At 43.2% G+C, this 12,046-nt stretch overlaps 1 protein-coding gene across 1 annotated transcript in view; it reads left to right on the top strand.

Moving 5' to 3' along the window:
• Nucleotides 1–9,368: 9,368 nt before the first annotated feature.
• Nucleotides 9,369–12,046, top strand: part of LOC139566976 (apoptosis-stimulating of p53 protein 2-like) — a 49,958-nt gene continuing 47,280 nt past the window's right edge. Inside the window, exon 1 of the mRNA XM_071388367.1 lies at nt 9,369–9,997. Coding sequence (XP_071244468.1) covers nt 9,971–9,997 — 27 coding nt within the window. The 5' untranslated portion in view covers nt 9,369–9,970. The remainder of the gene's footprint in view (nt 9,998–12,046) is intronic.

Genomic DNA, 12,046 nt, shown 5'->3' with positions numbered 1-12,046 from the left:
CCCACTTTTGAGCAGTTGATGCTGGCTATTTAATTGGGAATTAAAGGGGAACCACTATTTAATTGGGAATTAAAGGGGAAGCGCCCTATTGGAAGGAGAAGCACTATTTAATTGGGAATTAAAGGGGAAGCGCCCTATTGGAAGGAGAAGCACTGAGACTGTTCAGAAAAATTCAGGGCCGTCACAATGTGTACACACCTACAAAACCTGCGCGGCATCAGCCTCAGGCAAACAGGCATTACTTGTAACAACGTTGCCCCTCAGTGTTATTCAAACTTTATGTATTTTTTCTAAACTTAAAAAAAAACGTTTATCTTTGATGATCATTCTGTCCCCCGCCCAGCAACTCTACTCCCACTTGTCTCCAATTCCACATTACAACCCATCTCTGCTGGCCACTCTCTTCTGATTTCTACGTGCCATATATCTTTCAAATATGCTGTGATGTTTAACATACCATTCGAATCTATCTAATTGAATAGAATCCACAGATTGCGTGTTGAAGATAAATACTTTTACTAAGAGTATTAGTAATTGACTGACCAGGTCTCTCCAGATCTCCCAACTCCCAACAACATCTATTTCTATAGTCAATTTTAGATTAATATTGTAATGACCTGACTAGATCATAAAGGAACAATTGTCCAGACAGAGGGTTGAGTTTACGAATTGACGGTTTATTAACCCAACTTTACACTGGCTACTGTTTGGCCGTAGCCCACGCCAAATAAACGAAAGATACCCCACAAGCCAACCGTGACCTTCTCTTGTGAAGCCCAGACGTAAGAGAGAGAACATTGGCTAAACCTGGTCTTAACTTCCAATGCTCAATCCCCCTGCCCAGCCCCCCTCCACGCCACTCCGCCAAACACCAGGATGCCCGGCATCAGAACATTCCAGGCATCCCCGTGATTGGCAGATAGCAGGTTGATTGGCGGACCCCGCGAACACTGGTAAGTACAACACAACCCACTAATAGCCTACCACATAACACACCTCTGTCTGTGCAGGTTGCTACACAGCCCCTCCACCACAAAGTCCCTCGTCCCTGAGGGAACAAACAAAGTCTCTGAAGCGACCCGGAGGTCTCCTTTACTTGCGTGGCCGTGATGGTTGCGGAGTGTCCAGATGTGAAACAGGGGGCTCCATCCGTGGCAGGGGGCTGCCTCTCTGGGACCCAGGGGATGAAGGAAGGGATATGGGGGACAAGGAAGCAGGAACAGGAAATACAGTCCGTGGCTCTGGGGAACCACGCTGTGACACAGGGAGGGAGACAGGGGGAGTGGGCTGTCTGGAGCCTTGTCTGCGGCACCTGGGGGTAGGTGCCTGGAGAATGTCATTGCCAGAGAGGGGAATTGTGGGGGTCCCTGGGGTTTGGGGAGCAGAGGCCCCTCTGTATGGGGCTAACCTGTCCCGGTGCAGTGCCACCTTTCTCCTCATGGGGGGCATGAGTACTCTGGAGCACAGCCTCCCGCAATGCTTTTGGGACCACCACCTGCCACCTCTCCTCTCCCGTAGCTGGCTCCTTCCATGCCCGCTGTAGCACGCCATCAGCCAGCCGCGGTCGCTCAAACTTTGACCACAACCCTTTGGTCGTGAGTGAGAGCGCTATCACCTCTTCCCATGGTGGCCTCATCTGCGCCTCTACCCACTGTAGCACTGGCTGTAGGTTTGTGTCCCGTCCCTGCTGCTGCCCCCATTCAGCCATGTTGACAGTCTGCAGCTCACAGCAGACAGGCCCGCTCGCCCGACACACTGTGGCAAAGACTGATCTTCTTTCTTTATAATCTGCTAAGCTGTTACAATTAAAACTGGCTATACTTATTTCACCCCTTACCATAACGATAACATAACTATTCTCAGTCTACATTTTCCATAATTAGTGCTTGTAAAGTTACTGCCATTTGAGGTATTATGAGATTTCAAATGTCTGATGTTTAGAATTGAAGAAACAGGTTCTAGCTATATACATGTATATGTTGTATTTCCTTGCCTGTTTGCCTTTGAGCCAATGCCACAGATGTTAGAAAATTAAGTCAAGATATTATGTGTGTAGTAGATCTGAGTAGGTTGATGTGTGATATTGGATGTGATTTAGTGAGAATGTATATGATGTCTGGATAAGAGTAAGACTATAATGTGTGATGCCTAAATAAATAATAACCCAGCCAATTTGCATGGTTGAGTGTCTGTGTGTAACATGAAATGAGTATAGCCTTGTAATCCATATCATATCACCATCATAGTTGCATCTTTACATTAAACATCATTTTCATAGAACAACACATCCCAGCATTTCCATAGCAATTGATGATGATGATTATGAGAGACCTTGCATTACTATAGAGACAGCTTCACCACAGTACAAATGTATCCCGGACAATATGTTATTATTCCCCAACGTCCCTGTTCTGATATCTTCCCATTGCTTGTTGTTGTGCAAACAAGCCAAGTGAGTCTAAATATTTATGATAGTGATTAAGAATCCCTAATGTAAAGAAACCCATTAGCCTATTAAGTGTGCCCCGAGAAATGCCTCGGAGACTACGTAAACGTGCATTTACAAGAAGTGGCAGCATGATTGACTGAATCAAAATGCCAGGGACATGCTAAGCAGTAATGAGAAACAAAAGTCTGCTACAGCAGGGGCCTAGGCACGGGTGGGCTCAGGCCCACCCAATCAGATTGAGCTCTACTTGTTGTTCCCACCGGGACATTAATTGTCTTTTTACCTAAGCACAGTACTTGACTTGGGCAGGAGCTCACCATAACTGAGTTCTTGCTCCTCCTGTAGAATATTAGCTCCAAAGTAATTAGGAGTTCCTGCACCTAAATATAACTGGTACCGGCACCCAAAATGAGTACTGGCACCTATTTCAGTCCAAGTCAAGCACTGGCCTAAATATGCATACACCATCAGATTTCATAGCAAGCATTACACCTCAACCTGAGCACTCTGTTCTACCACATCTGGTCTCTTCGCCCTCCCACTCTTACAGGAGGGCAGCTCCCGCTCAGCCCAGTCCAAGCTCTTCTCTCTCCTGGCACCCCAATGGCAATGGTGGAAAGAGTACCCAATTGTCATACTTGAGTTAAAGTTAAGATACCTTAATAGAAAATGACTAAAGTAAAAGTGAAAGTCACCCAGTAAAATACTACTTGAGTAAAAGTCTAAAATGATTTGGTTTTAAATATACTTAAGTATCACAAGTAAATGTAACTGCTAAAAATATACTTAAGTATCAACAAAAAAAAGTATAAATCATTTCAAATTCCTTATATTAAGCAAATCAGACAGCACCAAATGAAGCATGTGAAGCATTTACAAATGAAGCATGTGTTTAGTGAGTCTGTCAGGTCAGAGGCAGTAGGGATGACCAGTGATGTTCTCTTAATAAGTGTGTGAATTGGACCATTTTCCTCTCTGCTAAGCATTCAAAATGTAACGAGTACTTTTGGGTGTCAGGGAAAATGAATGGAGTAAAAATAATACAATTTTCTTTAGGAATGTTGTGAAGGAAAAGTAGTCAAAAGTATAAATAGTTAAGTAAAGTTTAGATACCCAAAATAATTGCTTAAGTAGTACTTTCAAGTACTTTACACCCCTGTCCAATGGTGGAACCACCTTCCCCCTGAAGCCATCTTCCGAAATCACCTGAAACCCTACATCTTGCACTTGACCCCCCCCCCCCCCCTTCTAGTCTCAGTCTATTAATTATAGGCCCATGGTTTATTATGTGAGCCGTATGTTAAAGCTAGAATATGTAACTTTTTATTAGGCGACCTATTATACTTTTAGCAACCAGGAAATGAGGGAGCAATTTCTGCATAGTGCTTCTTTAAATGCAAGAGTCATGGATTTACGTACACCTAAAAGACCATTTGATCTGTAATGTGAAATCACATTTTAGATGGTTGGTTGTGTGCAATCGATTACAGTAGGGTAGGCTTTTATAATTTACAGTGCATTTGGAAAGTATACAGACCCCTTGACTTTTTCCAAATTTTATTACATTAGCCTTATTCTAAAATTGATTAAATCGTTTTTTCCCCCTCAATCTACACACAATACCCAATAATGACAAAGCAAAAACAGGTTTAGAAATGTTGCACTTTTATTACAAATAAAAAACTGAAATATCACATTTACATAGTAAGTATTCAGATCCTTTACTCAGTACTTTATTGAAACACCTTGGTCAGCGACTACAGCCTCGAGTCTTCTTTGGGTATGATGCTACAAGCTTGGCACACCTGTATTTGGGGAGTTTCTCCCATTCTTCTTTGCAAATCCTCTCAAGCTCTGTCAGGTTGGATGGGGAGCATCGCTGCACATATATTTTCAGGTCTCTCCAGAGATGTTCGATCGGGTTCAAGTCCGTGGTCTGGCTGGGCCACTGAACGACATTCAGAGACTTGTCCTGAAGCCATTCATGCGTTGTCTTGGCTGTGTGCTTAGGCTCGTTGTCATGTTGGAAGTTGAACCGTCGCCCCAGTCTGAGCGCTCTGGAGCAGGTGTTCATCAAGTATCTCACTGTACTTTGCTCCGTTCATCTTTCCCTCGATCCTGACTAGTCTCCCAGTCCCTGCCACTGGAAAACATCCCCACAGCATAATGCTGCCACCAACATGCTTCACCGTAGGGATGGTGCCAGGTTTCCTCCAGACGTGTGGCATTCAGGCAAAATAGTTCAATCTTGGTTTCATCAGACCAGAGAATCTTGTTTCTCATGGTCTGAGAGTCCTGGATCTGACTTTTGGCTGTCATGTGGCTTTTACTGAAGAGTGGCTTCCGTCTGGCCACTCTACCATAAAGGCCTGATTGGTGGAGTGCTGCAGAGATGGTTGTCTTTCTGCAAGGTTCTCCCATCTCCACATCTCAAAGTGACCATCAGGTTCTTGGTAACCTCCCTGACCAAGGTCCTTCTCCCCGATTGCTCAGTTTGGCTGGGCAGCCAGCTCTAGGAAGAGTCTTGGTGGTTCCAATGTTTTGGAACCCTTCCCCAGATCTATGCCTCGACACAATCCTGTCTCGGAGCACATTGTGTGGTAATCTACACAATTTCCATGATAGGCAAAGGCATTATAATGTATACTGAAAAAACATATAAACACATCATGTAAAGTGTTGGTCCCATGTTTCATGAGCTGAAAAAAAAAATGCTCGAATTTACCAAACGCACAAAAAGCTTATCTCTCCAATTTTGTACACAAATTTGTTTACATCCCTGTTGGTGAGCATTTCTCCTTTGCCAAGAAAATCCATCCACCTGACAGGTGTGGAATATGAAGAAGCTGATTAAACAGCATAATCATTACACAGGTGCACCTTGTGCTGGGGACAATAAAAGGCCGCTCTAAGCTGTGCAGTTTTGTGACACAACACATTGCCACATATGTCTCAAGTTTTGAGGGAGCATGCAATTGGTTTGCTGACTGCAGGAATGTGTGAGAGAAAAATTACGTATTTACCTTTTTTGTTTAATATTAATATTTAACTATTAATATGCTTATCAACAGTAAAGACATTTATTTAGTGCCAATGCTGTGCTTCTGAGAAAGGATGGTTAATCTCTTCCACATTCAATCCCCGCAGCTGGTCTAGGCGTGTAGTCAAGTACATGGGATAGAAATAAACTTGAGGAACAGATAGACCTGTACTGTTTTCAATCATCTTTGCTTCTGAGTAACCTGGTCACATGGCATAAGACAAAGAGCCTCTGAGAGTGACCACAGTTCTTCAGTCCATCCTGTTCTTTTACTATCTTCCAAGGGCACAGCTGTCGGGAGATACAAGAGATAGAAGTCTAGCTTGGTAGAGGAAGGAGTAAACGGAACTGCCGTTATCACTTGTTTGTCCGCTATGACCTCACACACCCGATACACCTGGCCACAAGAAGAAAACAAGGTAGCTTATGATGCCCTCATCTGCCGGGGAGGGGTGGAACCTACCATGACCAAGAAATGTTGGGGTTTCTATATAAACCCCTTGCGTTTCTGTATTATTCGAGCACTCTATCGATTCACCATATATGTGTGTGTTGTATTGAACTGCTCCCTTGTTAACAAGAATCTCCTGATTCTTTAGAACTTCCACGACAAATGTCTACTGGAGCTGTTGCTAGAGAATTTAATGTTCATTTCTCTACCATAAGCCACCTCCAACGTTGTTTTAGAGAATTTGGCAGTACGTCCAACCGACCTCACAACCACAGACCACATGTAACCACGCCAGCCCAGGACCTCCACATCCGGCTTATTCTTCTTCTTTTTTGGGGGCGGCAGGTAGCCTAGTGGTAAGAGTGTTGGGCCAGTAACTGAAAGGTACAAATCTGCCGTTCTGCCCCTGAAAAAGGCAGTTAACCCACTGTTCCTAGGCCGTCATTGTAAATATGAATTTGTTCTTAACTGACTTGCCTCGTTAAATAAAGGATAAATACATTTAAAAAAAATGTATACTGTGAGGAGATCCTGAGGCCCATTGTCGTACCATTCATCCGCTGCCATTACCTCGTGTTTTAGCATGATCATGCACGGGCTCATGTTGCAAGGTTCTGTACACAATTCCTGGAAGCTGAAAATGTCCCATGTCTTCCATGGCCTGCATACTCACCCGACATGTCACCTATTAAGCATTTTTGGGATGCTCTGGATCGAGGTGTACAACAGCGTGTTCCAGTTCCTGCCAATATCCAGCAACTTTGCACAGCCATGGAAGAGGAGTACAACTGTGAAGGACCTCGGCGTTACTCTGGACCCTGATCTCTCTTTTGACGAACATATCAAGACTGTTTCAAGGACAGCTTTTTTCCATCTACGTAACATTGCAAAAATCAGACATTTTCTGTCCAAAAATTATGCAGAAAAATGTATCCATGCTTTTGCAACCTCTAGGTTAGACTACTGCAATGCTCTACTTTCCGGCTACCTGGATAAAGCACTAAATAAACTTAAATTAGTGCTAAATACGGCTGCTAGAATCCTGGCTAGAACCCAAAAATGTGATCATATTACTCCAGTGCTAGCCTCCCTACACTGGCTTCCTGTTAAGGCAAGGGCTGATTTCAAGGTTTTACTGCTAACCTACAAAGCATTACATGGGCTTGCTCCTACCTATCTTTCCGATTTGGTCCTGCCGTACATACCTACACGCTCGCTACGGTCACAAGAGGCAGGCCTCCTAATAGTCCCTAGAATTTCTAAGCAAACAGCTGGAGGCAGGGCTTTCTCCTATAGAGCTCCATTTCTATGGAATGGTCTGCCTACCCATGTGAGAGACGCAGACTCGGTCTCAACCTTTAAGTTTTTATTGAAGACTCATCTCTTCAGTAGGTCCTATGATTGAGTGTAGTCTGGCCCAGGAGTGTGAAGGTGAACGGAAAGGCACTGGAGCAACGAACCGCCCTTGCTGTCTCTGCCTGGCCGGTTCCCCTCTCTCCACTGCGATTCTCTGCCTCTAACCCTATTACAGGGGCTGAGTGACTGGCCTACTGGTGCTCTTCCATGCTGTCCCTAGGAGGGGTGCGTCACTTGAGTGGGTTGAGTCACTGACGTGATCTTCCTGTCTGGGTTGGCGCCCCCCCCTTGGGTTGTGCCGTGGCGGAGATCTTTGTGGGCTATACTCGGCCTTGAAGATATCCCTCTAGTGGTGTGGGGGCTGTGCTTTCGCAAAGTGGGTGGGGTTATATCCTGCCTGTTTGGCCCTGTCCGGGGGTATCATCGGATGGGGCCACAGTGTCTCCTGACCCCTCCTGTCTCAGGCTCCAGTATTTATGCTGCAGTAGTTTATGTGTCGGGGGGCTATGGTTAGTCTGTTATATCTGGAGTATTTCTCCTGTCTTATCCGGGGTCCTGTGTGAATTTAAGTATGCTCTCTCTAATTCTCTCTTTCTCTCTTTCTTTCTTTCTCTCTCTCGGAGGACCTTAGCCCTAGGACCATGCCTCAGGACTACCTGGCCTGATGACTCCTTGCTGTCCCCAGTCCACCTGGCCGTGCTGCTGTTCCAGTTTCAACTGTTCTGCCTGCGGCTATGGAACCCTGACCTGTTCACCGGACGTGCTGACCTGTCCCAGACCTGCTGTTTTCAACTCTCTAGAGACAGCAAGAGCGGTAGAGATACTCTCAATGATCGGCTATGAAAAGCCAACTGACATTTACTCCTGAGGTGCTGACCTGTTGCACCCTCGACAACCACAGTGATTATTATTATTTGACCATGCTGGTCATTTATGAACATTTGAACATCTTGTCCATGTTCTGTTATAACCTCCACCCGGCACAGCCAGAAGAGGACTGGCCACCCCTCATAGCCTGGTTCCTCTCTAGGTTTCTTCCTAGGTTTTGGCCTTTCTAGGGAGTTTTTCCTAGCCACCGTGCTTCTACACCTGCATTGCTTGCTGTTTGGGGTTTTAGGCTGCGTTTCTGTACAGCACTTTGAGATATCAGCTGATGTAAGAAGGGCTATATAAATACATTTGATTTGATTTGACTCTCTGCTACCGCATGGAAAGCGATACCGGAGCACCATGTCAAAAGCCTCTTTAGAAGCTTCTACTCCCAAGCCATATGAATGCTGAACAACTAATCAAATGGCTACCTGGACTATTTGCATTGACACCCCTGTTTATTATCTATGCATAGTCACTTTACACCTACCTACATGTACATATTACCTTAATTACCTCGACTAAACTGTACCCCCGCACATTGACTCGGTCCAGTACCCGCTGTATATATAGCCTCGTTATTGTTATTTTATTGTGTTAGTTTTTTAAAACTTTTGTTTATTTAGTCAATCTTTTCTTAACTCTTATTTTTCTTAAAACTGCATTGTTGGTTAAGGGCTTGTAAGTAAGCATTTCACGTTAAGGTCTACCTACACCTGTTGTATTCGGCGCATACAAATACAATTTGATTTGATTTGTCACATCAACACCTTAAGGTGAAACGCTTACTTACAAGCCCTTAACCAACAATTACGTTTTAAGAAAAAAAGTGAGTTAAGAAAAATTTGTTTGACTAAATAAACTAAAGTTAAAAATAAAAACAACAATACAATAACAATAAAATTACAACAAATAAGATTTGATTTGATTTTGGTTTGGTCGCCCAAAAGTCTTACATAACCATATATACCAAACGTAACATATCATACTCATTTGAGTGAACTTTACTATGTTATGGCTAGTCTTTAAAACTAGGCTGCTATAACAGCATTTTCAGCAGTTAAATGCAACAATAAACATTATTAATATGGTTTTTGAAGTCTGATTTGTTTACGAGCATGATAGCTCTACTTTTAATTGATGGTTGACGCAGCTTGTTTGCCATTAGCCAATCAGCGTTTCTCAACGAGTTGAATGCATGTGAATGTACACAACTCCTATTTACCGCTTCACAACTGATGATTACCACCTTTCCACTTGGTTAGGAACGCCGCATTATTATATTCGCAGAACGCCTCACTCGCTTTTGGGTTGGGTTGCCGACGTTTGTAAATTCAACCGATACCTTTCCTAGTGGGCAAGTACACTTCTAGATACACATTGTCTAAAAATGAAAGTCTTTAATAGATAGGGATAAAGATGGATTGAAAATTGGATTTAACAATGGACGTACAGTTGGCTATTTCTGCCGTTCTATTATTCATGGTTGCACATTTGCACATTGTTGGGCCAAATAACCATGTCGATCAGGTGGCCACCGGACTAATCGTGAGAAATTATTTCAAGGGATAGATCGTTGTCATTGAGAAGGGCCTTGTTACAGTACCATTGCAACAGGTCTCCAGTAAAGACAACATCAATAATTGTGGAACGGGAGAATGTAAAATTAGAGAGGCTCGTGCGTATAATAGACGGGCGACAGAAAAAAGGAATAAACTAGATCTGATGTCACTGCTCTGTTGGATTATCGAATACGTGAAGGATTTAATATCCTCGAATCGAAGATAGCAGTAGCCAACGTTGCATGCGATACGTTGCCAATATGATGCCGGTGAGTTATTGTAACAGACTACATGTTCCTTTTATGTTCGTGTTATGATTGAGATTTCGATTAGACAAGACAGAATTGTTTAGCATGTGATCTTACTCCTTAGGCTATGTTGTATCTCGTTCCTCAGCCTATACCATCCCTATTTCTGTTATATTGAGACAAAGGAAGGATAACCACACAAAATATGAACATGTTTTTAGCACACTGACAGTCAACGTAACGAATAGCAGGTTCTTTAAATACTGTATATTTTTGTCATGTAGCAGATTTATAGGAGCAATTGCCGTTAAGTACTGGGTACGTTGACAGATTTTTGACCTAGTCAAATCGTGATTTGAACCAGCGACGTTTCGGTTACTAGCCCAACGCTCTAGGCTACCTGCAGCCTTCCATTTCCAATTGATCACTGGCAGCATCAATGACACTCAGTAAACCCAGTCTTCCAATCCAGAGTAATAATAATGCACAGTGGGCTATTAACTGTTTGTAACCTTACTAATAAAGTCTGAATAACCCACATCTTGGCCAATTATGGGCTTCCTTGACCAGAGTGTTGTATACAACATTAGCGTGATTAACAATAGTGGAATCGGCGGTTTGCCTTCAAAATAAAAGTTCCCTATTGAAACTGATGCAAACAGATACACATTGTGGACTCATGACACAATTGTACTAGATACTGCTAAACAAGGTTGGAGTGTTGTTTTCATTCAACAAAAGACAATAACTAATTCATCTGACACAAAGTAAAAATCTGTTGAAATTGCACTGTGGATGTATAGACTTCAGAATTGCAATGGTGGCATACATATATTGCAATGTACAGCCTTACCTATGGATCTTGGGTCCATTAAAATTGGGGTATCAGCCTACTCGGTGACACTCAGAGAACAGAACTGTAAAGAGTTTTCACAAATATTAGCTGTCGTAGTTTATTGCGGGACTCTGAAACCACTGTGAAATTAGCAACATATTAAAGGAAAGGTTCACCCATTTTGAATGTTATATTGTTTTTGTGCATCTCTGGGTGATGTTCTATTAATTCCCTGGGTTATTTCATGTGCATCTGAGTTATTGGCAATCAAGCAGGCAGAAATCCGTCTGGCATCCTTTAGCACAGTGATAGTCGCTCTCACTACACTGGAAGTTAATAGGAATACGAGTTTTAGATCGCGAAATGTCTATCATACATGTCAGATTTCAATACTGGCCGATGTCATAACTCGAGAGTATGTCTCCTCTCGAATGTGTCATTGATCATCTGTTTGTGATATTCCTACCTCGAGAAATGTGTCATTTGTAATGGAGGGTCTAGCTCATTTTTCCTGTTTGTCTGCCTCTTAAGTCCAGGGTGCATTGCATGGTGCAGTTGACCAATATATGGATTACAATGACTGAAGGAACGTATAGCACCCCACGCAGCAGACTGTCGACCAATCGCATTCACGTTGTCATGACGCTTCACGCGGGTTGCTAAGCTAATCGTCACGCAATCCCGATAGTACGATTCCAAAGCTATACAATACTACAGGTAGATATTGCCCCCCTAGGCACAACTATGACAACATAACCAACAAAAACGGGTCACAACTCCTGCAGCTCTGTCGCACGCTGGGTATGTACATAGTCAATGGTAGGCTTCGAGGGGACTCCTATGGTAGGTTCACCTATAGCTAATCTCTTGGCAGTAGCACTGTAGACTACTTTATCACTGACCTCAACCCAGAGTCTCTCAGAGCGTTCACAGTCAGCCCACTGACACCCCTATCAGACCACAGCAAAATCACAGTCTACTTGAACAGAGCAATACTCAATCATGAGGCATCAAAGCCAAAGGAACTGAGTAACATTAAGAAATGCTATAGATGGAAGGAATGCAGTTTGGAAACCTACCAAAAAACAATTAGGCAACAGCAAATTCAATCCCTTTTAGACAACTTCCTGGGTAAAATGTTCCACTGCAATAGTGAAGGTGTAAACTTGGCAGTAGAAAATCTTAACAGTATATTTGACCTCTCAGCTTCCCTATCAAATCTAAAAATCTCAAAT

The sequence above is a fragment of the Salvelinus alpinus genome, unplaced genomic scaffold (assembly GCF_045679555.1).
Source record: "Salvelinus alpinus unplaced genomic scaffold, SLU_Salpinus.1 scaffold_40, whole genome shotgun sequence".
Taxonomy (NCBI): domain Eukaryota; kingdom Metazoa; phylum Chordata; class Actinopteri; order Salmoniformes; family Salmonidae; genus Salvelinus; species Salvelinus alpinus.
This window is presented reverse-complemented; position numbering and strand designations above follow the sequence as displayed.